This window comes from Saccostrea echinata, unplaced genomic scaffold, assembly GCF_033153115.1.
Source record: "Saccostrea echinata isolate AGI-Se365-2 ecotype Australia unplaced genomic scaffold, CSIRO_AGI_Sech_v1 ptg000002l, whole genome shotgun sequence".
NCBI classification, from domain to species: domain Eukaryota; kingdom Metazoa; phylum Mollusca; class Bivalvia; order Ostreida; family Ostreidae; genus Saccostrea; species Saccostrea echinata.
Window position 1 is genome coordinate 11,625,005 of NW_026889751.1, and position 25,997 is coordinate 11,651,001.

The following is a 25,997-nucleotide window of genomic DNA, read 5'->3' on the forward strand; positions in this document are numbered from 1 at the left end:
ACATTTCTTATGGGAAATCTTTAAAAATGTGATAAAATTTTAATTTCTTAAAAGACAGAATATTACGAGATTTTTGCTCAAGCAGAGGAGGGTGAAGCGTGTTTTACAATATGCCAAGCATTTTCCCGCCACATCTCAGCACCAAAACAAAGAAACTGAAAGAGAGGAAATGCAGTGGCGGATCTAGATGGAGTTGTGAGGATTTCAACGTCCTCCTTTGAATTTGAGAAAGAGAGAGAGAGAGAGAAAGAGAGAAGTCCCAAATATTTGTTGTGTTTTTACTAAAGTAAATGTTCCGTAAAAGGCCACTTTTATTTATGTATGAAGAAAATTCGGTTGTTGAAAAATAAATTCCGCGCCTGCAATGTTACATGCACTGGGACTGTGTTATGTCTATATTTACAGATTAATATAAAATATACATGTATTTTTTTAATAACAGGCTCCGGGGCCATAAAACTTAGACGAATTCACTTTTGATCTCGGTCTCACTTTTACTAAAGGAAAATATAAGGGGAAAGTGAGACTGAGATCAAAAGTGAGATCATCTAAGTTTTATGGCCCCGGAGCCAGATCATGCATTTCAATTTGTTGCCTCATAAAAGGAACAATTGGCCGGTTTTGTGACCGATTTTTGACGCTTGCGTCAATTAAAATATGTGTCTTGTTCATTAATTATTGTTTGATCAGCATAGAAGGTTGGAAAGACGGCAAGGATAGATATCAGCATTTCTCTCTATTTTTCTCTTTTAAATTAAAAAAAAATTTAATCAGTAATTTTCCTGTCATTTTTCTTTTTATTTCCAACTAGATTTGCTTTAAAATAATAGAACATTTACTTTTAATCCCAACAAGAAATATACATGCATATATATTTAACAACAATTGCCGTTACATAGCAAAATCTTATACTGCTGTAACTAGGATTAGCCGATATATAATTTACAAAAACTATTGTTAACTATAGTTTTGATTGTAAACTATGGTTTAAAGTCGTGAAATCTAGTTTCACAGAAAATTGTGAAATAAGAGATTCTGTTCCTAAACTGTGTCTCTCAAATGTAAAACTATGTTTATCGCATTTTTGTGAATTTGGCGCTTTGTATGTCTGTAAAGTATACTTTACAAACTCTAAACTATAGTTTACATTTGTTAAGTATAGTTTAGAGTTGTAAATCATAATTTACAAATCGTGAAACTATATTTATCAGATAAAATATATTTTGCAGTAGCAAATGATTGTTTTCCGTGTTAATTATAGTTTACGCTTGTGAAATATAGATTATCGTGTAAACTATAGTTTACAGATGTGAAATATAGATTATCATTGTTAACTGTAGTTTACGGTCCGTAAACTATGGTTTACAGTCGATAAACCTAGTTTATCAACTGTGAAACTATGATTAGCTCATTTTGTGAATTTGGCGTGCCATATACATGTATTTGTCATTATGTGAAGTGTTTTTGTCATTATTTGATGTGCATATTTCATAAGATCATGTACTTTCAATAGCCATTATGTGATAATAAAAACACATCACATCATGAGAAATGTACACCACATAATGACAAAAGCACATCAAGAATGATAAATGCACATCATGAATTTAATTTTGTCATGATAAGACAGTCAAGGCGTTCCATACTTGTTATTCACACCGCGGCCATTTTGAATCCAAAGCGAGGCTGGGAACGCAAACATGGCAGCATGGAGTAAAAACCTACAGTTCGTCCCACCGCTGACACAAGATAAAATTGAGAACTGGGCCAATGAGACGGCGAAAATACCTCGATCAAAACAGAAAAAGGGTTATGGCAACTTCATTGAAGGATATGTACATGAAGTTGAAAGTAAGTGCCTGCTCTTGATCGTGTTTACAAGCATCATAATCATGACAATGTTGTTGTAGGCCTTATTAATATAGTTGGATGATATTTTTTTTCAAATGCATAACTTAGCTAATATGATAAAACGAAAACAATGTGCATTGTTATTTATCGGCAATGCTTAAAGAAAAATACAATTTACAAGTGACGAGCATTTAACAGGGTACACTGGTATTGACCGAATTTCCTCGGGAAATGTTCCGCTGGAATATTACCGCTGATCTGCTGATGGTGTAAACATGCATTGCATTATCGTATTTATTTTAGGTTAAATGTAAATCTGTTAAAGTTTTTTTTAATACTTTTGTGTCTTGTCTGTAGTACAAACATGCAAGGATGTTGTTCGTGCCAGAGCCAAGGCATTCCCATCCATGAGAAAAAATAACCCACCATATAAATTGATGGTTGGCTAGTTCAGAAGTTTAATTGTTATCGATTGTTAGTTGGTTGGTTGGTTCTTTTTTTTTTTAATTGCCTTATTTTTTTCTGTTGCAGCTCAGAGGCATGTTATTATATTATCTTCCTTTTCCTGAATAATTTGAAAATGTTATGAAAATAATTACTAAAAAATATTCAAAATTTTCTAAGTAATTAAAAAAGAATATGATTTTGACTAAGAATCATTGTATTTGCCAATTGTCATTTAAATTGGGTTTTGTTTTTTTTTTGGTTCATCATGCGTTTCTTTTATTTCAATCTATGAAATACAAATATGTATGATACTCGAGTGTACTTGAATGCCAGGGAGATTAAATTGGTAAATAATTTGTTGTTTATATTTTTAAAGATCATGAACTGAATGTTAAATATTTATATATTTTTAAATATAAATATTTAATACTACTTGATCAATGAATGGGGCCTAAATTACATTAATAACCACTGTTTACACTGTGATTGGTCTAACTGATATATTGCTACTCTACAATATCATTTATGTTTTTTTTCTTTTTTGTTTGTTTGTTTGTTTGTTTGTTTGGTTTTTTTTTGGTAGACAAGTACAGTCTGTACATATATTGAAATTCTTTTTAAAATAAGTTACAATTTTTTTTTTCTTTTATAGGTTGAATTGTGTAAAACATCCTCAGTCATTTTGCTTTCACAGTGTGAGTGTAAAGCTGGAAATGGGCACTGCAGTCATTGCATAGGAATACTGTACCTTTTGTGTCACTACCAAAGGTATCAAATATGCAAATTTCTCACATGTTGGAGTAATTTTCATAAAATTACAGTTATAATGACAACTTCCATCTTTTAATTTATCAAAACCATGCTTAACTAAAGTGAAGAAGCTTATAATAGAAATCTTAAAAATAATCCTGGTAGTTAATCTGTTTCAATTACACCAATAGCCTATGAAAATTAGTTTTGAAAAATTTAATTGCTTGGGGGAAAAATTGGTTATTTTTATGCTTTAAGACTCGGATTGAAGGCTGTACCACCAATGCAGAGTAAAACATCTTTGCCACAGACCTGGCATATTCCCCAGAGAATAGAGGGATTGGAACCAAAGCCAGTACATAGTTTGGAAATTTGCAAGGTATTTTTGAATAAAATATATAATTAATTAATTTTATTTTAAATCATATAAATATTGCATGTAGTTAAGATAACATTGAAAATATTCACCCAAGAAATCTATTGTCAACAAATGCTGTACCTGGCTTTGTTGACAATTGAATGGTTTTTGAGGGGTAAAATTCTCAATGTTATATGTATAAATATTAATTATGTTAATATATATATATATATATATATATATATATATATATATATATATATATATATATATATATATATATATAACATATACATGTATATCTATATATATACAATATAATATATTAATATTATAAATATTTATAAATATAACATTAATTTAATTTATATTATACTGAATGTTTTTTCAAATACATATAGCAGAGCTATGCACACATAAATTCTGCACATTCTCAGCATTTTTCCTAATGTCACCTTTGTCAAGCAATGTTGATTGCAACGTTCAATCATGCTGCTGGGCCTGGTTTCATTGTTTAGAGGGTAATAGTGTTTTTTAACAAATTGTCCTTGGCGAGACTGATTTACAGAAAAGTATATTAGTCAAATATTGTATATTGGTAAATGTGATATTTTTTAAAATAATTTTACAGGTGAACCCTAAAAAGGAACCACCCAAGAAGAAAAGGCGAGTAACCGAGGGAGTCTTACCAAACCTTTACTGTCCAGTTCAGTCGATTCCAAGTGCACAGTTCACAAGCACACTGCTTGAGCAACTCTCGGCAATGAAAAGTGATGCACAGATTTTACGCACGTTATCCCATTCAGATGTCAAAGAGTCGCCATCCAAGTTTGGAGCAGTACCGAAAGGATCTGTGCTTTCTTACCAACAAAAACCACTTACTGAAATTGGTGATATAATCAATGACAATGAACAACAAACTTTCCCAGAATTTTTACTACCAGAACAACCTGATCACTATAATAGAGTATTGAACTGTGCTGAGTATGACATTTTCATGGGCATGCAGACTGATCGAACTCATGCACTAGAATTAGAAGAGCAGACTCGCTCACAGAGTGCTACTAAATTATGGCATGAAATTCGATGCCACAGGATCACCTCTACCATGTTTAAAGACATATGCGTCAGGAGGGCAAATCATGAAAAACTGGCAGTGCGTCTTTTAAAGAGCAAAAATATTCAAACTGCAGCAATGAAATTTGGCTTGGAAAATGAACCTGCTGCAGCTAAATTGTATTCAGATATAACTGGAAATAATGTTTACTTGTGTGGTTTTGTAATTAACCCTAGTTCTCCATACCTTGGAGCATCTCCTGACAGAAAGATTTTTGATCCAAATTCTACACCACAGTTTGGGCTTCTGGAGATCAAATGTCCCGACAAAGATTCTTTCCAGGAATGTCTATACCTTAAAATTACCAATGATGGGACTTACAAACTGAAGCAATCTCATCAATACTATTACCAAGTGATGGGGCAGATGGGTCTTACTGGACTCCAGTGGTGCGACTTTTTTGTGAAATGTAGACATGATTACCATAAGGAGAGGATTAACTTTAATGCAGAGAAGTGGGAAGAAATCAAGTTGTCTCTGGACAGATTTTACTTCAGTTATTTCTTGTCCGAAATTCTTAAAATGAAGTAGTCTTTTTTTTACTTGACATTAATGACAATAAATATTGTTCAGAATTGATTGAACATAACAATAAGAATTTAACAATGCTTTTGTGTGTAATTACACATACATTGTAAATGCATGTACATGTACTACTGTAACAGTTTTGTTTAATGCCTGAGAAACTGCCATTTATTGTAAAACTTTTTTAAGACTACATTAATATTAGTATTTCAATAGATGCCACTTTGATTTTTTTTTGCAGAAGTGTAACAAATAATTTTCAATTCATATTAAAATTTAATCATTTCAATTTAACATACCTATCTACTCCTGGCAGAATAAATTTTAAAAAATACATGCACATTTATCATTTATTTCATTTGAATTCATATGAAAAAGGTTGTATACAAAGTAATATACATAATTTGCACTGAAAAGCTGTAATGCTACACAATCAGTAGTAACCCTGACTACAATACTTGTTGATGACCACTGTCTCCAGTCTAATACAGTAATACTGAATGTGAAAGAGCATATCAAATGCAGAGTAGTATTTACATTTCAACATAATCAAACAAATTGCATATATTGGATTGATGTAACTTTTGAACTAGAATAAAGGCCCCCTGAAATTTGTCAGTATTGCACAAACTGTCCATATCTGATTAATGGATGCAGCTAAATTTAGAGGGATGACCCCATCAAATATGTGATACTCTTTTATACGCCTTATGGCTCGTTCTACATGAATACGAAGCCGTGCTATTTCATGTGTTTGTGCTACCTCACTAGCAGAAAATTTACCCTTTTCACCGAGAAAAGGAGGTATTATCAAAGATGCTTGTTTTTTGTCTAATAAGTCTTCTATCAAAAACCCTTTGTCAGCCATTACTTGGTCGTTAGGCTCTAACAGGTCCAAAATTCCTGACAATGCAGTTATAGCTTTATCACTAATGCTACCTGTATACAATGAACTAATAAATGCCACAGCACCACATGGAGTTATCCCAATTAAGCTCTTAAATGTTGTGTGACTCTTGTAATTAGAGTAAGTTTCAGAATTTAACACTTTTGAGCTAGGAGTTTGAACTTTAATTTCTGTACAATCCAAGATGACTCTAACATGGGGATAAGACTCCTTGAAACATTTAGGCATGTTACTGTCAATCACACAACGAGGTGGCCAAATGGGTAAACTACCCAGCATCGTATATAAATAATTAGACCAAGTTATTAAAATTCTACTAACTGAAGGTTGAGATATGTTAAATCTAACAGCCAAATCCTGTTCTGGAAATCCCTGTCGCACTCTACAAAGGAACATAAAGAACTGATCTATGAGAGGCAATGCTTCATTACGAATAGCATTCAACTTCATGTTCTCTGTATTTGAAGAATGTCTTTGCATTTGTGTCCATCTAATCATTGTTGCTGCTGTTGGCTGAAGTGCATTATACAAACATTTTAAGGTTTCATAATCTTTAAAACCAGTATAAAAGTTTATCAATTGGGGATCTGTAGTGAATCGTTCCAAAGAAAAAAGTCTCCTTTCCACCGCCACAAGTTTTCTTTGTAAATTCACGATTTCTTCTTGGGCTGCCTGCAGTTGGTTGTTGACTGAAGTATGGATTATGTAGTCATGGTCATTTGACACAGGTGGAGTCTGATCCACAGAAATGGACAATAATTCAGGTGCTTCCTCAATGCTGTCCTCTGCAGACTTTGCTGGTGACCTAAATGAAAACAATATCAATGTTGAGTTACAAACCTAAGGAAGCAGCACAAACATATTAGAGGGGAGCATATATGGGGAGGGGTGAAAACCTAAAAATTGGGGAGGTGCTAACATACTAAAAACATAAATCAATAAAAACATTAGAGACTGGGATACTAGATTCAATTCAATCATCTTCTGCCTGCTCTTTCTCTGTACCATAAATATTTCAAAAATGTGGGTGGGGCACTATTCTCTGCCCATTCAGCACCCCCACACTTGATCGCTCGAATGAAGATGACAATACATGTCAACAAATTTTATCGTAATCAATGTATCACTTTCTTTAGGTATTTTTAAATTTCTAAAGTATGTCAGTACATTTTAACAATACCTTCTTGTAATATTATCACAACAGTTCATCTATAAACTTCTAACATTTTCGACTTATTCTTTAGAACCAAGAACCATATCAACTTACATGTTTTTCAATGATCTCCTTAGTGGCCTGATTCTTTTTACTGGGGAATTCCAAGCAAATATACTTGGTACACTCCCTGGCTTTAGAAGTCGTTTACCATTTAAGGACCGACGTACTTCGGTTTGTAGAAAATGTGCTGAACATACCCTGGTAGCATCGGATATCTAAGAAAAAAAATCATACGATAATTTAACTGATTTGTGTTCCGAATTTGCTCATTACAAATACATAAATGCATATAAAATATCGTAATTATCTGCAAATGAACTTATGAAATATGCTTACAACAATCCTCGAACTTTGATTGAATGGTTTAAAAGTTGATCTATCTTTTGTTTTTTCAAGCATTGATTATTTACGAAAGTCAACACTTGTCAACTTCGTGGCATACTTACTCTGAAGGTTTGACCTACATCCCTTCGAATTTTAATTATCCACTCTTTCCTTTTAATTTTATCGGTAGGAAACTTATGGAAGGATAATTCTCTGTTGCTGTCATACCGGGAATCATTATTGCACAATGGGACACAACAATGATAAGCTGTACCCGTACAGTTCGCACATGCCTTACTCGAACTCGCCATCTTGTTTGCGTTCATAGCCTCGTTTTGAGATTAGATGACGCAATCCGTGAATAAGGAGTATACAATGATAAATGATTACGCTTTTGCAGGCGACACAAAATATTAAGTAGCCAATCATCAATTTCAACTGGAGTGTAGTCATTTATCATGATATCGAAATCAATATAGATCGAATGTCTCACGAGGTCAAAAAGAAAATATGCAGAAGAGCGGACACGCTTAGGTTGCTACGTACACTGCCTACAAGCAAGAGTGTAAAGATCGGTTACGGGTAATTTTCTGTGCAGAAAATAGTATGCCACGGGCACAAGGCAGATTCTGTGTTCGTGCAGTCTGTGAAGCAAATAAGATTAGAATTTATAACAGTTCATATTATATCATTTTTTGTGTAAAATAAACCCCAGACCCATGTAAAAAGGATGCATGTGTATGTAATTATCTATAGATGAGCCTAGAGATAACCCACAGCCTTACCTTGACATGTTTCAGGTTTAAACAGTTAACAACTGTCATGCGCTGTTATCAGGGTGTCAGGAGAACTCGTCCCTTGGAGAAATCTTTGTTGTTTGATTAAAGCTTCCTTTCGAGATGTCGTAAGCATGGGTAATTCATAATCAAAACGTATTTTTTTTAAAAAGGATAATCATGAGGTGGTTAAGAAATTGAAAACAAAGTCTTGTTTATTTTATATAGGCATTGTTATCACATCTATGTATAATCATTTGTTCTTTAATTAACAGTATTTGCAAATAAAATTTCATTTTTCAGTGCTTTACTTCTGTATAATTTTACGCATTATACTAAAAGCATTTTGAATGATTTCTTTTATTTATTTTTCAATATAAATGAAATTTAATTTATATCATTTAATTTATACTATTTAGTTTCAAGTTAAGTTAAGAATTTATTTACCCGTTGGTTGTCTTACCAGCTTATCAGATTACCGATTATCGGAAAAGGGACTACCCCTAATGAAAAAGGTAAAGATAAAGATCGATCTCAAAAATCTTTTAAACCATACAAATCTGTGAACAGGGCAAACACAAGGCCCCTGGAAATTCCAGAGGTGGAATCAGGTGCCCAGAAGGAATAAGCATTCCCTGTTGACCGGCCACACACACTGAGAGCCCTATGTATTGATCAGGGAGATGGAATAATACGCATTCAAATTTAGTATAAAACAATGGCCTACCAATTGGCATGAAACGTATCAGTCGATGTATTTGCAAGCAAGGTTATTATAACGACCATAGAATTTTTTAAATGCTCACTTTAAACGAGGTTTGAAATCCATGTAACATCAATTTATTTTGTCATTCGCCTGCCTCGATTATAAAATTGGTCGTATTCAGAGCATGCTTTTGTTTAGGCCTTATCGAATAAATTTGGAAACGTAAACACTATATGCAGGTGATAATAGAATATTACTATGTAAATAAGGAAAATTGACGATGGAAAAGCTGAAGTCATCTCGTTTGTCGTACAGTTGTGTTCTTAATACTTTTTATTTCCACTCAAAAAGAGTTATTGCCCTTTGATCGCTCTTTAAAATCGGAGAGTGAAAACGGTACAAATCTCGCGAGATTTCCGGGACAAACATTCTAGACGTAGTCAATGACGCTGAAATGCCTGTTCGACATTGTATCGCTGTTGGCTGCACTGCCGATAGCAGGACAAGTACGGATTTAAGTTTTCACCAGCTCCCAAAAGTTGAGAGTGAGCTGAGGAAGTGGCTTAGTTTAATAAGGAGGGAGGGGTTGAGAGTAGATAGAACGAGTGATATACGGCATTACGTTGTATGCTCAAAACATTTTGTAGACACCCTACCAACTCCACAAAACCCTTATCCAACACTGTTTGCGTATAATAATTACAAAAAGTCAACCCCAAGAAAAACGAAGAACTCGAACTTAGGTAGAACTTCAACAAGCACCATAAGTCAAGATTGTCCAACCACCAAAAAAGTTAGACTTGTGAAATGTGATCCAAGTACTGATAAAACACAGATATGCTATCCCTATGTTGTGGGTGAATTGGACATCCCATTCATGGATTGTCTGGATATCAACAATAACAACAAAAGTCAACCAGGTATGTTGAATAAAAACTTAATATATAAGATATTTTAAATAAATACATTTATGATTACCTCTACCGTACATTTATTTATATTCAACATATACTTCACCAGGGTGTTCATGTTGTAAAACTACTTCCTTGTTTACTTTAGAGTTTGAATGTGACATTCAGTGCCAAAACACACAAGTACATCATGATCATCCTTATATCTGCTGTAGTCCAAAAAAGAAGTATAGTGGGGAACATGATCTATTGGAGAAAATTACACTTTTAGAGGTGAGTTGGCACTGACAAAATGTATTACTTGTCTATAATGCTGTCCTTTCTCAACCCTACTACCATGATGGATCATTCACACTACAACACAAACCTATCTTTAAAATATATATTCAATTTCTAAGCTACCAAATAACCATTGATACTTATACTGAAGGTTTTAATTTATACTAGGCTAGATGTGAGAAGCTAGAGAAAGAAAACAGGAAACTAAAAGAGGAGAATCAAGCACTCAAATCACGTAAAGTTGATTTCCGGGAGAACCTTATGGGGAAAATACTACATGATGATAACAACGTCAAGCATTTTCTGGGACTGCCTTCACTTAGTTTTCTTACATTTTTCCTTCAGTTTTTGGCCCCTTTTTATGACAAAGTTTCATTTTGGAAAGGAGCTGGGAGGTCAGGATCCAAAAAGTGGCAAGAAAAGATTCAAACAAAACCAGGGAAACAGAGAAAACTCACTATGAAGGAGGAGTTTGTCATGACCATGTTGAAACTAAGACTTGGTGTAGACAATACAACTCTTTCCGTTTTGTTTAATGTGTCAATTGGATATGTCTCAAACCTATTTAGCACATGGATAAATTTCCTAGCTCAAATTCTAGACCCTGTTATTAAGTGGCCAGATAGTGAAAAGATTCGAAAACACATGCCATTATCATTTAAGCTCAAGTACCCCAATACAACATCAATAATTGACTGCACAGAAGTGTTCATTCAAAAACCAAAAAATTGTTCTGCACAAGCAAGTACTTGGAGTAATTACAAGTCCCACAACACCCTGAAGGCACTGGTTGCTATTCAACCAAATGGAGCTTTTACTTTTGTTTCCAAATTCTGGAGTGGCAATGTCAGTGACCGAAAAATTACAGTTGACAGCAAATATATTGACCTCATTTCCCCAGGGGACGAGGTCATGGCAGACAGAGGATTCCAAATTAGAGATCTTCTTACCCTGAAAGGAGCATATTTGAATATGCCGCCTTTCACCAATGAGAGAAGAAATGGCAGAGGGAGAGTGCTAACATCAAAACAGATTATTGAGACTCGTAAAATTGCTTCACTACGTATCCATGTGGAACGAGCTATCCGCAGACTGAAATCTTTCAAAATGTTAGGAGGCATTCTCCCTCTGAAAATGAAAAATTTGTCATCTGCAATGCTTAGAGTAGCAGCAGCATTTTGCAACTTTATGCCACCTTTGTCAAAGAAATTTAAATGAAGGAAATTGTTTACTAGTATCATGGCAAATTATGTTCATTTTTATTATAGAAGAGTATTCGTTTTTATGCAGCATAAAATTTATGCTAGTAGATAACTTGCTAGTTTCATACATCTGAATCAATCCAGCTTTGTACTTATACTGTCATTGAGTACAAAAATGAAGTCAGTCAAAGTCTTTAGAGTGGTTTTAAAAATTGAAATATTGTTTGGAACATGTTATAAAAATAATGAAGTAAAATGGAGTGTATAAATAAATTCAAAGAACTTGATAAAGTTTCTTATGACAGAACAAAAAATATTGAAAATGAGTTGAAGTGACATACATCACCTTCAATTCTGCAAAGTATTACAATCTACAATAGTCAAGGTACCTGACTAAGGTATATATGATGTAGATACATTCTATGTACATGATATACTCAAACTAAGTTTGGCAAAACGTACTGCATATAAAAACTTTTAAGCTTTTCAGATAACAATTCCCAATCTGCTTTTGAGAAATGAATTCTCTCTACATAGATATCTTTTTGAGTAAACAAAACAAAATCACAATGTGAAAACTTGCATACTGCCATTTGACCAAGCATTTGGACATAAAATGGGGAGGACAGACTCTTTTTCAATTCATAATTTCCATTGACAATTGCACATGATGAATTTTTTGACATAGCAACCTGAGATGTTTCATTTCTTGAACTGTAAGGACACTTAATTTCAACAAGTCCTTTTCCACAACACTTGCATTCAGAAATGCCATCAGGGGATGCAGCGAAGAAAGGGAAATCTTTGTAAACATAGATTCCAGTCTCTGCACACTTGAATGAAGGGTGACAACTTGTCATTTGATCAACATATCTCTCTCGAGCGACAGATTCATTTCGTTTTCCGTATTCGACTGATTTTGAGGTGAAATGATACTGACCCATAATACTTCTTACAATGTAGTTGTCCGCTTTATCACCTCTGTAGTGATAGGCATTGAAGAAGTTTGAAGCAGTCAGTCTACCTTTTCTCTGGTACTGCCACATAAGGTTGATGGATTGCCCTTTAGTGAATTCATTTACTTTTTTAACATAAGAATCATCTACTTTCAAATTTTCTTGACCATGCATTGACATTAAATCAATAATATTTTTAGGTGTGTCCTCAATACCCATAGACACATCATTGTCATCATCAGAATCTGACAATGTATACAAGGCCACTGCTAGTGTATTGCTCTTTTTGAGAACTTGAACAATATTCTTCTCCAAAGACTTTAAATCCAATGCTGATGACTTAAGTGGCAAATATCCAGAATCTTCCGACGGTCGTGGTCTATCTGGTTCATTCGTGTCAATCCTATAATCATTAGAAATATCAAATATATAAGTAATGTTAAAAATGCTTAGATAATGCACATTGTCACTACATATATTCCAAAATGGTTGTAAGATTGGGAGGGAGAGATTTTGACTTGATTTTAAAATATACCGGTACATATTAGACAGATAGAAAGTGGATTCAAGATATTCCCCTCTGAAGAAAAAGTACCCCTCAAAAGTGAAAAAGGGTTTAAACAAAAACCAAAAAAAAAAAAAAAGGCAAAAAAATTGACAGTCATGAAGGAAAGGGATTTTACATAAATTCTTCATATAAAAACATCTAAACTGTTATTTTTTCATTTCACATGTATTTTTCTTCTAATCTATATAAATAACTCTTAACATTCGAAATTTAATAATATTCAATTTTTAATAACATGGATGAGAACCAAATTACAATTTATAAAAGATGATGTATGAATACATTTATTTTATTTTTTTCTTTGTGTTTTATATAGTCATCTTTTTTTTCTTCATTTTCTTATTACTGTTGTTAAAGTATAATTCTAAATGACAAAAGATATAAAACAATTTCTCTTTTCTCAAAGGAGAACTATATTTCCCTGCACTAGCTCAAGTTTGCTGTGCCATGATGTCATATTCCATTATGGTGGAGATTAACATCAGTCCTCTATTCTATACAGTGCATACAAAGGCAGATTGGCTGCATGTCATATTTAATTTTAAAACATGTAAAGATATACATGGTCCATTTTCATCTGAGAAGATAAATATATAAAAGCAATGAAATAATACTTTTTGACATGCTTTGTATCATAACAAAACACAGGTGGCTGTGCTGACAAATTTTCATAACAATCTTAGGTGTGTTATTCAATTTGTCAACACAGCCATCCATGAAACAATGCATGGCAAAAAATATTAACTCAGTGTTAAATTGAATATGATACATCCACCAAACAGCATTCTTTGAGGAGAACTCGGTACAGTATGGCCAATACCTGATATCTAAGTCATGAACAGCCACTGGCCTGCATACTTTTCTTGGTTTATTCCAATATGCTGCAGTATCTGTGACTCCAATGGTACTTCGGTCTTCTATGGATGTGACGTGATCAATAATGCCAAATAGTAGGGCGACAACATGTTTGCAGGACCCATCCCCTCTGTTTAAGATTATTTCTTACAATTATATTTTTGTGTAGAATAAAAATAAATCAGTTCACTTCAACTTTGCTTGTATACACATATTTAATATTCACAAAAAACTTAAAAGCAGAAGTCTCATAAAATTTAATCAAACTTTTAGCACAATCAAGAAAATAACATTTCAAATGTGAGAAGAAGAAATTGAAACTTACGCAACACATGTGCATTCTGCTGAAAATATGTGTCCAGACTTTTCAACCAGAATCCACGGGATATAGGGATCACTGGACTGCCGTGTTTCAGGAACACACTTTCCCTTGATAAAACACATATCATCACCTAAAATTTAAATTGTAAACAAAATTTTCAAAAACATTCTTATTTGCTGTAATTCTAAATAAATAAAATTTAGGAATGGAGTTATATTTAAGTATAACGTCAAGTGCCTGTGAGACATACTTGTTTGTTTCTTAGGCACAAAAAAAAATCCAAAAAAATATTTGATATACCGTACATACAATCTGGTGACAGCAGATGGTTAAATGTTGATGAGATATGCATGGTTGGTGAAAGTTCATGGACATGGATGGAAGGATGATGGTGATGACATGATGATTAAACAAGTAGCAAAGGATTGTAGTACAAAAAATGCTTGATTTTATAACCAAGTCAAATTATGTACTTCAACCAGTAGCCACTATAATCTAAAGCTAGCAGTAAAAAATCCTAATGTCAATTCTAAAAAAAAAAAAAAGACTTGACTCTGAAAATACCAAATATTACATAATATTTATTATCTGTATTTACAAATTTAGGTGAATTAGATTAATCTGGTAATTGCACACACCTTCCCGACGAAAAAATCACTTTAACAAAACAGAAGAAATGTTTCATACTCATCTTATCAATAAACGTTACACAATGCAGTATTCATGTAAGCCTACCTAACAGAGCCATGACGACATCATAAATGTGACCAGAGCAATGAAGCTTATATCCACTGTCGGATTTCCTGTTCCGTAAGCGTTCTTCAGACCACCCACAGTAGTTTTGAAGAAAAGATGACACGTCAAAGGCATCTATAGAGGGTATAATGGCAAGATTCGGAGTCCAAGCGATGCTACCATCATGATATGGGTGTGGATATGTTTTTCCACGAACCGTTCGTCTGCTAATGGAGGCCTGTATATCACCATCATAATGACCGATATGTGGCAAATTTAACGCCTCTGCTCCCTCGCATAAATCAACCAAGTCTTGCTTATTTCTATTAGAAAACGGAATACCTTTCGATTTCAATATATTCTTCAGATCGGTGCACTGTAAACTCTGATAATTTACAGAGTTAGACGCCATCACAGCCAAATTTTGTCCCAGGGGACCCTACTAAACGCGCCTCTAATTTGAAGAGTGCCGTAATGGAAATATCAAGTATTGGCAGGCTCTGTGGTGTCTTTTATTCCGAATTCACTGAAGTATATCAAATCGACATATGAATAAAGGTAACTATTGTTAATTGATAAAACGTCATCTTTATATCTAAATGTCGAACTAAAGGCCACAGCAGACTTTTTTCTCGAGTAGAAGTTCTTAATAAATTCTGCTTCATGGGAAAATAAAAACAGATTGGCTAATAAAGAAGCACAATGAGTGCCAATCGGAATTCCAACAGTTTGTTGAAAGACTGGTCTTCAAAGACTACAAAGATGTTGTCAATGAGGAACTCTTGCATAATTTTAATATCAATCTCAGTGCACTTTTGTATCAGAATGATTTTTAACAATTTTGTAGATGACCAATCACAAGATATGGAAATTTCAGAATCCCATTTCTATTAAAGAAACTGTTGTCTGTGATATCAAAAAGCCTTGTATTTAATTTATCATCAGAAATGTTTCATAAAATGAAGAAAAGTCATACGTTTTGTGATTTTATATTTTCTAAAAGTTCTTTGTAGTTTTTAAGAATTCATTTTTGATTTACACCACTTCTAGAATATGTTGTAGCACAGTACGTCCGAAGTTTCTCGAGATGTCAGGCTTCTTAGTTGCTGCATTTGTCTTGCAAAGATTATAGAGTGCTTGATTTCGTTTATTGTATTTGATAAACTAATGCGGTGTTCTTCTGTTGCGTTACTGAATAAGTTCCCAGGTATACAATAGTGGGGGGGGGGGGGGGGTCATACCAAAAAATATAAGTCTTTATCCTAAAGCTTGAGAAGGACATTCTATATCAGAAGATTCAATGGGACACAAATAATTTTTTTTAAAGTTTCATTTGTGATATTTCGCAAAAATTTCAGATATAGATATCAAATCTTAATTTATGACAAAATAGGCGATTTTTACTAACTCGTTCACTTTTATTCCATATGAAGTCTACAGACTGAACATTTCTAATAGGAGTAGGCGTTGTTACTTTACACAAAAATAGTTATCAATATCAGCCGTACATTTAGCCAAGAATTGATTTGTAATTAGATATTTGTTTAGATACATACATAACTAATTCGAAAACTTCAATTATTTACAAAAATTATTCCTAGACAAACTGTGATATTTCTCTCCAACTGATCCCATAATCACAAATATTTTAAATAACAATGTTAAAAGGTTCACATGGAAATGAACTTGGATGGAATGTGATCAAACCTACTGAGAAGCCAACTCCCAACAAACTTTTTTAAACTCTTGCATGTGAGAAGTGACCATTTTTTGCTTCATTGTCAGGTGTATATAGTAAAACTATCGGTATTTCCATTACAGATAAAAGTGTTCTGTACATTAATCAAGTGGGACGATTTGCCTTTCACACTCACCCCCATCCCTTTAACAAAGAACATAAAACAAAAACAACAGATAAAATTTAAAACCTTACCTGTATAATTAACATACCTTTTATTTGAAATGGACTTCATTTTGTATAGCAACACGTATTTATTTTGGAAATCGCGACTTCCTTTCTATTTATTCAATTTTGGTTTGTTGAAATATTAGAGTTCAAATCTAATTTTAATCTTTGATTATGCATCAAACCATGGTGTTTTTCGAGATATCCCCTCCCACTGTAAGTATTAGATTCCATTCTATTGTGATAACACCGACTGAAATTGCATTAATTTTACAATATATTAAATTCGTCTAATGAACAAAGTTTCCTTTCAGGATACCCAACTTATAAAATATTCCAAAATGTTCTGCCTCCATCAATGTGCTGGATGGAGGACAAAGGTTCCTGTCATATCAAATATGTACACACACAAAAAATATAATCGCACTCAATAACAAAATAAAATATTATTTGAATAATTAAAAAAATAAATAAAATCTTCTTAGAATTTTTTTTTCATTTTATTAATTGCAAAAAATAGATGTTTCTCTTTTTCTCTATAAATACATCTGATCATCACTATATTACATTGAAGACGTGTCCATAGATCAATATAAAATTATAGGTACAATTAACAATACATGTATACATAAATCAAAAAGATAAAATTTAACTTGCCGATTAAAAAAAAACCTTCAGTTTTTTACCTTGAACTTTAAGATATGTTTGATCAACAGCAAAATATTTACTTTTAAAGTCACTGTAATTAAGAATTCTAAAGTTAAGGCACGAATCCAATTTCCAGTTTTTTGTGATGATCAAGTCATCACCAACACTAAACTGTAAATATTTCAACTCGTTTCAGTCAGGAGTTCCCGGATTATGGTCTAAATCCAATTCACTTTCTTTCTGAACAGTGACCTTAACCCTTTTGAGAATTAATTGAGTTTGTTTCGAAATCAAGACCCCATAAGATGTCAACAATATACTTAAGTTTGAATCCGTTTTAGCGAGTAGAGTTATACCCTCGAATCTTCATTTTGTAACAGATAGATAAACTGCAAAAAAGCAACATATCTCTCCCCCTGTTGTTGGAGATATGATTGACGATCATGTGATGCAGGACAATCATACATCTTTATATCATATATTTGGTCGATATCCTTGATCCCTTTTCTGGTGAAATTGAAAATACATAGTTATCTTTGCCTAGATTTTGACAATACCTCAGCTGCTAGATAAAATTCCTTAGAGTATCCAGCAGTACAATAATTATATACCCACAGTCACGCTCATTCTTAGGAAATGTAAAACATTTATCACTTCACGCACATGGCAAACTGAACAGGTTTAACCTGATGATGTCATTATAAACATTTACAAACATTGACTAGGTTTATAGTCATTACCATTTTTTTTTTAAAAAATGGAGTTTAAAATACATATTGATCGCATTTTCTTATTTTTCAAACAAAATACCCGGATCAGCTTCTACAACCTGTTGATAATCATTTACAGGGGGTTTACATTGTAGATCCTCTTTATCAAATCCGGTCACTTTTACTCCACTGTCAGGATTGTTGTAAATGTTTGGTTCTATTCTTACGGAATCACGTGATCCCATTGCAGGATCTTCTGGGAAATAATTATACGGTAGCAAAAAGAAACTAAGGTCCATGCCTGGTGTGTGGGTCACTGGAAGATCTTCTGTATGGGGGATGTGCTGGACACCCATACTCACCCAAGCAACCAAATCCTGAAAGAAGATAACGAGTCTATTCATTTCAAACTCACTAAACAAAAGACAAGTTGGAGAAGAAAAAATCGCAATGCAATTTGGAAAATTATTTAGTTAAATATGTGAAGATAGTTTCTTTTTATGTGACAAATACAAAATAAATCTCTTGTTAAAAAAAATTAACGGAGTATCATTACTTAAAGAATAGTTCTAAACGCTTACCTGATCAAGAATATTTTCGTTGTCCTTTAAGAAGTGGTCGAAATTGACAACAGGTGACTTTGCGTCCAATCCACTGTAAATAGAACTACATATTCTTTCGTTTTCTTTCCGTTTTGTGACTGCAATTTGATAGCGCATCCAAGGCATAGCCGGTTCGTTTCCCTTTCCCTCTGGTAGCAGTTGTTTACTCATTCCTCGACTCAATAGCCTGTACGATCTTGGCTCTCCAAACTTGTTACTTTTCAAATTGCTGTAAAATAAGTGATACTTTGGAGTATCAAAATTAAACTTGTATGCCGCTTCGCTTTCCGTCTTTTTCTCAGAAACAATGAACTGATTTTGGACAATGTTTGCAGTTGGGTCTGGATTGAAATGATTTGCTGACACCGTTGTTGAGATGTCCAGCGTTCTGTAGCGGTTCTGTGACCCTTCAATATCTAAATCTACTTTATAGCTAAACATATGATGGTGAAGATTACCACTGATATTGTCGTTTATTTGTGTTCCAAAACTCGCAGCGTTAACTGTTAAAGGGGTGGCAAGTATGTAGCCCGTTGAAACTACTTTAACCTCCAAAGCTCCGGTTTGGTAGAATATAAAGTCCAGAATATAGTCGTAATTGACTATTGTCAGGATTGATCTAAGAATAAGAACAGCATTGGACATTCCTTCATAAAACGATCCGCGGAAAGAGGCGAATGAATGATGTCTTCGAAGTGGCATTCCTGTGTTGATTTCAAAAACACAGAAGGCGTTTTTGAAAGTGACTATTTTTTCAGAGGACTCCAATACGTGGGAAGCGGGCATAAAGGTGGCGTGGGAAGGACAGTCAACACCTGGGACTAACCCCTTATCCTGGGGACCAATCAGAGCAGTTGTATCAAAGTAGTTTGCGAACATCTGTGTCGGTTTATACCCAGAATAAAACACACTTATTTCTTGTAGAGCTAGCTCGTATACAATTCTATTGTTCCTGAAACGAATATCATTCAGCTGTGGGCCACGAGTACTAGACATTCTGAAGTCAAATTCCCAGTTCATGTATTTCACATGCTGACCTTTGACGCTGTATCTCCGACCATCTGGTTCGATGGAAATGGGCGGACGCTGTGATGTTTCCGAGAACTCTGTATCTCGTCTGTTTAACTTAGAGAACAGAGTGTCAGACATGTAAGGAAACAGCAGTGGTTTCTTTTGCATAGTGTTCTTGCTGTATTGTATAACAAGAGAATCGATCGTGTCAAAAGCATGCTTATTGAACCAAACTTTCTCAATGGAATACCTAATATCGTCCATATCGACAAGGACAGCAAAGTCAACTGGATGAAGAATGTAAAATTCTACGAATTGATACATCCAAAACCAATACAGCCGTCTGTTCCGGCCACTGACAGCAGACGACACTGGAGTCATAAATTTAAATGCGAGACAAGCTTCACTGCAGTTTGTAAGTGTCCCGCCAAAGCTCTCTCGCAAAAGTTGGCGTGCTTTTTGGTCTGTTTCCTTGGTGATGCTTTTTACAGCATTATCGTAATCTGGTCCGGTGACAGGGCGATACTGGAAAGGAATGTTATCCTTCCAGATCGTGTAATGAGTGGGATTAGGGAGCGGTGTGACGACTATCTCCATAATTTTTGGTACGATTAAGTCTCCGCGAAAAATTATCACTCGCGCCTGTCTGGGTGGTTTCTGTCCGGCGCGACTATCTAGGTAAGAAACAGCGTCTGCTTTTTCAGGAAGATGTAGTTCTGCTGTAAAAATATATGAAGTTTTCACTTTGATCTTTGCAGGTCTTGTTAAATTAAGCTCTTTTTGCTTATATAAGAATTCCATCATTCCTTTCACTTCCTTTGAAGTTAAATCATGAAATATGGAGGGGTTATCCGGTTCTGATAAATCAACACTTTGACCCGACGAACAAAGTGGAATTTTCTCCTTTTTCCTCACGAAAACTAATACTACAATTACAATTAACAGCATGAGTATAATAATCCCCATAACAATCAACAAGATGTGCAAGCGCCCGATGGTCCGTCTGCCTCGCTGTTTTTTATTCCGATTGTTTGGTTTGTTCTCTTTACTTTCGTCCAGAGGAACAGATTCATGATTGTTGTCCATGTCTGACCCTAACATTCTGAAAGATAAAGATCGTATTTCAGAAAAGGAAAGACCGTTTACGCTATTCTCGAAGAATATATTGAAGAAGATGTGTTTTTGAAACACTGATGCCCCGTATGGCAACTTATATCAAAGGTTAAACTTTCTCAAAGGCAAATCAAATATGTTGGTACCCAAAGTAAGGTCTTGTCCCGAGGAATAAACCTGTGAAATAGGAAAGTCCTAGCAGCAACCATTGAATAGATATGGAAAAGGTTAAAGTTTTATCAAAGGTATGTCAAATATCAAGGTCAAATCGTCAAAATTAATGGTGCCCAAGGAAAGGCCTTCTCCCAATACAAAGGTGAAATTTGAAAGCCGAAGGGCCATTCGTTCAAAAGTTATATCAAGGTTAAAGTTTTTCAAAAGTAGGTCATACTCCAAGGTCAATGGATTATAATTGTTGGTATCCAAGGGAAGGTCTTGTCACAAGGAATACACATGTGAAGTATGAAAGCCCTAACACTAACCGTTCAAAAGTTATGGTCAAGTTTAAAGTTTTTCAAAAGTAGGTCAAACTCCAAGGTCAAAGGGTCAAAGTTGTTGGTATTCTAAGGAAGGTCTTGTCACATGGATTACACATGTGAAGTATGAAAGCCCTAGCATTAACCGTTCAAATGTTATGGCCAAGGTTAAAGCTTTTCAAAAGAAGGTCAAACTCCTAGGTGAAGTACAAAAGGTCAAAGTTGTTGGTATTCAAGGAAAGGTCTTGTCACAAGGATTACACATGTGAAGTACGAAAGCCTTAGCACCAACTGTTCAAAATTTATGGCCAAGGTTAAAGTTTGGTAAAATTTTGCAAAAGTGGGTCAAACTCCAAGGTCAAGGTCAAATATAATGGTACCCAAAGAAAGGTCTTGTCACAAGGAATACACATGAAATAAGAAAGGTATATCTCCAACCAATCAAAAGTTATGGGCAAGGTTAAAGTTTTTGCGGACAAACAGACAGACAGACGGACGGACAGGACAAAAACTATATACCCCCGAATCTTCGATATGGGGGGGGGCATTGAAATTGACGTAGGGGTGTGTGACGGTACATATTGTCGTTTTGCACATATTTTCGTCGACGACAATATGTACCTACCCTCACGGCACAAATTGTCGTTCATCGGTACACATTGTCGCCGGCGACGATATGTGCCGAGACAAGCCTTATTTTCTTCTGCATAATGGACGACCAAATGTGCAGTCAAGCACCAGCACATATTGTCGTTGGCGACAATGTGTATAGTCAAGGTCAGCACATAATGTCGTCGATATAGTGTTTTGACGAATATTTAATTGAGTAAGGAAAGAGAGATTGACAAACACACACATACGCACGAAGGGAGACAGACAGCATTACTAGCAATACTATAGGGAGAAAACGTTTTGGTCAGAAAATTGTGTCCAGGATTGATGTACTTCACTATGATTGGTCAAAGATTCCGTAATTCTTGAGATATCTGAAAAATAAGCCTATACATTTTTCTTGTACTTTATACTTGGAGATTGAATACATGTATTAGTTTTTTTTTTGTTCGGTAGTATTGATTATTTGGAAATCAATTTTGGCGTTATTCTTATACAGTCAGGTGCCGTTATAATTGGTGTTGGGGTTAATACTTTTAGATCACCTGAACTGGAAATTCAAGTGAGCTTTTCTGATCACATTTTGTCTGACTGTCCCTTTCGTCTGTAAACTTTTCACAGTTTCAGCTTCTTGTCAAGAACTACTGGATCAATTCCAACCAATCTTGCGACAAAGCAGCCATGGATAAGGGGGATTCAAGTTTGTTCAAATGAAGGACCAAGTCCTATTTCAAGGGAAGTTGATAAGAATTAGTGATAATTTAGTGACATCTTTTTTAAAAAATCTTCTCAAGAACCACTTTGTCAAAAAGTTGAAACTTATGTGAAAGATTCATTATGAAGTGTAGATTCAGTTTTATTCAGATCATGTCCATCGGGGGAAGGGTATGGCTACAAAAGGTGATCAAAGTTTTTCATAGAATATTTAAGAAAAAGATCTTTCAAAATCTTTTTTCCCAAGAACTACTGGGTCAGAAGAGATGATACTTATGTGAAAACTTCACTACATAGCGTACGTTTAATTTTGATGTGCAAGATGACACGAGAAAGATCCCTCACTGCTCCATGACCCTGAGCGCCAAGTATAGGCATCATTCTGAAATTTCTGGATCCACCACTGAGAAACAGCAGTTGGCCCTTGATTAGTGATGTTTATATGGAAGCATCCTCAGGTAGCGAAGACTCGCGTATCTTTAAACCGGGACTAGGGTGGGACCACAATGGGCGACCAAAGTACATAAAAATATATGGGAAAATTCTTTAAAAATTATCTTCTCAAAAACAGGAAAACAATGAGTAATCATATTTAAATGGAGCATTGCCGTGCGTTGTCTTGCGACATGTTCTGATGAACAATATGCGCAGTGAGGGTAGGTACACATTGTCGCCTGCAACAGGACGACAAAACGTACCGTCACAATCAGGCTACATGAAATAGCAAACGAGACAGGTCAGTGTGATTCACACACCAATTACATTCACAAAACTATCAAAACACAACAAAAGAAATGTTTAAGCAACAATATCTGTGGGGCGACAATATGTACAGTGAGGGTGAGGCACATAATGTCGCCAGCGACAATATGTGCATATGTAACTTTTCAGCCGGCGACAATTTGTACCGATGGACGACAATAAGTGCAGTGAGGGTAGGTACATATTGTCGCCGACGACAATATGTACAAAACGACAATATGTACCGTCACAGGGTGGTTACGAATGGTATCAGAGTTGTTGTCAAACGAGTATCATTCTTATCTGTGGCGATTCTTCATATCTCACTGAATAATAGTTGAGATTAAATGCCCTTAAGAGGTTGGAAAATTGGTGTATAGCTATCTCTGTGGTGAACTGAGGATCATTAAAATTATGAATAATCTCAAAATGCATCACAGGGATTCTAGGAGCTAGGTGATATATGGCTTTGTACACTTTTTAAGAATTAGTAAAGCATTCTGAAAGCTTACTGTAACCACGGTTTTGTTCACGTTTAATGTTAGCATAAGCCATTCAAAGAATGGCCATGATTTTGTCCACGTTTGATCACGAATAAGGCATTTTAACTAAAAACTAAAATAAATCAAATCAAAATTAAATTAAAAACTAACTGTATCTATGGTTTTGTACAGTTTGCTAAGGGTAAGGCATCCGGAAAGCTTTTAGTAAGTTTATTTGATGCAATTGTACATGTATTCTGAAATATAACTTTAACAAAGATTTCGTCTGTCGGAACACTCTGTTTTCTTCAAAAAGGGCAGAGTGATGCGTGTCCTGCTTTTGATTCCAGAAATGCTTCATTAATGTCATATATGATGTTTCCATATATTCAAAAGATTATATATAAAAAGTGAGGGAATTTCTAGAGTGGTTAGAAATGAAGGTACATGTATTTTTTAAAATACTCATGCTATAACACATTTATATTTTTACAAGTCTTGGGGTTGCCTAGATCATGTTCGAAAAGATTTTGGTTTTGCTTGACAAATCAAATGTAGAACTGAACACAGTTTATAATTATTTTTTCCTCAGAAGGTGTTAACAAGACAGCTTTGGTTGCATGGTTTAATTCAATATGCTCATAACTTTTTTTCAAATCCTTTCTTGTGAACCAGTAACTAAAATCCTAAATCTACAGAACAATGAAATTCTAAATTATCATATAATGCTTCTATTTACTGTTATATTTAGTATGAATTAACAAGTATCTTATAAATATTTCATAGGGAACCGTAACGAAATGGCAGCATTAATATACATTCCAGTGAAAACATATTTGAAAATTCAATTTTAGTCAACTCTATTTTTGAGAAATTTGGCTATATTCAAAATTAAAAGAAGTTGACGAAAACTTTGGAATGTCACAGTAAATTCTATCAGAGCTTGGTTGTTCCTGTTTATTTAAAACTATCATGCATCGACGTGTAAGCTTCGCCTCGCCCATGTCTGGTTATAAACTTTCTCTGAAAATAATTTGTTTACGAAACCATATGCCATAAATAAGTCCAATAGAATAACATACTAAACCTTCAACAAATATTGTTTTGTCAATAACATTCCACTGCATGCTGTAAATTATTTTAACCTTGGCGACATGAGTATATATGCAAATGAACGTAGGTATATAAGCATTTTTCTGTCTTACCTTGAGGCAAATATGAATTCAATTGTTACGTTCAGGACAAGTATTGCTTAGTCATCATTTCTATGTAGGGAGGGAAACTGTCCCATCGGTAAAATATTTCTCAAAAAATGCCATGCTTCTTCTTAAGTTTCCATCGACCCCTGGTGGTTTTAAAACAAAACAATCACGCTGGTTACACCTAAGAAATATTTAATATTCATCTGTAGGTTGGTTTACGGACGAATTATTTTACCATTGTTTTGCCGTGGGAAATTTAGCCTTCAAGACCTCTCATTAATTTTTGATGTCTTCTAACTTTCTATGCTAAAAGATATAAATGATTCAAATATATTGGAGTAAATTATGTAATTATCTGGAATTTTAAATGAATATTCAAGCTACGTCTTTTGATTGCGTAGTTATTGTTAAAACAGTATTTCACACGAGCACATTTATATTAATGAATGAATGAACTCAACGCCTTCATTTTCGATAGAAGTTTGAGCTGCCTCTCTCAGAAAACAAACAAACGAAGAAAAAAAAACACTAAACAAAACGAAGAAACACACACACACACACACTGCTTATAATATTAATTGTATTTTAGGGGTTGCGCCAAGGTCTTTGCTTACCTGTTGATATGCATTAACGAGAAATAACACGTGAGCGTTGGAATACCTTAATTTTGACTATAGATAACACAGTTTATGGAGAAGCTGCATTCAAGATAATGTACCTGGAATGAATAGATATTAGACTTTCTAATTATCATTCATAATACTGATGAAATAAATTCCCTGAAACACTGTTCACTCTGTGTGTGTATTGATATTAATTTTGAGGAAATACATGTATCCTCTGCTCTGAATTATTCAGATTTCTCAAGATGTTTATAAGTATTTTTTTTTAAATCCTCACAATGTAGCTACATGTATCCATGTATCGTATTCCTTTGTTTTCATTTCGTTCGTATTTTTAATTATTTTATATATA

At 34.3% G+C, this 25,997-nt stretch overlaps 5 protein-coding genes across 5 annotated transcripts; 2 read left to right on the plus strand and 3 right to left on the minus strand.

Annotated features, from left to right (window-relative positions):
* Positions 1-1,700: 1,700 nt before the first annotated feature.
* Positions 1,701-5,163, plus strand: LOC133177962 (uncharacterized). The gene is made up of 5 exons (XM_061312778.1): positions 1,701-1,851; positions 2,209-2,291; positions 2,951-3,066; positions 3,307-3,427; positions 4,038-5,163. Exons 1-5 carry the CDS (start codon positions 1,701-1,703, stop codon positions 5,052-5,054), a joined length of 1,488 nt encoding a protein of 495 aa, XP_061168762.1. The 3' UTR covers positions 5,055-5,163.
* A 303-nt stretch (positions 5,164-5,466) lies between these two features.
* Positions 5,467-7,383, minus strand: LOC133200491 (uncharacterized). The gene is made up of 2 exons (XM_061336283.1): positions 7,223-7,383; positions 5,467-6,760 (listed from the first exon to the last, which is right to left on the minus strand). Coding segments are annotated over exons 1-2 (1,125 nt in total). The 5' UTR covers positions 7,225-7,383; the 3' UTR covers positions 5,467-5,637.
* Positions 7,384-9,431: 2,048 nt separating this feature from the next.
* On the plus strand, positions 9,432-11,385 carry LOC133177973 (uncharacterized). The gene is made up of 3 exons (XM_061312785.1): positions 9,432-9,897; positions 10,037-10,161; positions 10,336-11,385. Exons 1-3 carry the CDS (start codon positions 9,432-9,434, stop codon positions 11,383-11,385), a joined length of 1,641 nt encoding a protein of 546 aa, XP_061168769.1.
* Positions 11,386-11,399: 14 nt separating this feature from the next.
* LOC133177989 (uncharacterized) lies at positions 11,400-15,217 on the minus strand. The gene is made up of 4 exons (XM_061312789.1): positions 14,806-15,217; positions 14,074-14,200; positions 13,714-13,878; positions 11,400-12,728 (listed from the first exon to the last, which is right to left on the minus strand). The coding sequence occupies exons 1-4, from the start codon at positions 15,215-15,217 to the stop codon at positions 11,807-11,809; spliced, it is 1,626 nt and encodes a 541-aa protein (XP_061168773.1). The 3' UTR covers positions 11,400-11,806.
* A 2,038-nt stretch (positions 15,218-17,255) lies between these two features.
* LOC133172603 (putative amine oxidase [copper-containing]) lies at positions 17,256-25,150 on the minus strand. Its single transcript, XM_061307535.1, has 3 exons — positions 25,026-25,150; positions 18,651-20,784; positions 17,256-18,446 (listed from the first exon to the last, which is right to left on the minus strand). The coding sequence occupies exons 2-3, from the start codon at positions 20,781-20,783 to the stop codon at positions 18,150-18,152; spliced, it is 2,430 nt and encodes an 809-aa protein (XP_061163519.1). The 5' UTR covers position 20,784; positions 25,026-25,150; the 3' UTR covers positions 17,256-18,149.
* Between the last annotated feature and the right edge of the window lie 847 nt (positions 25,151-25,997).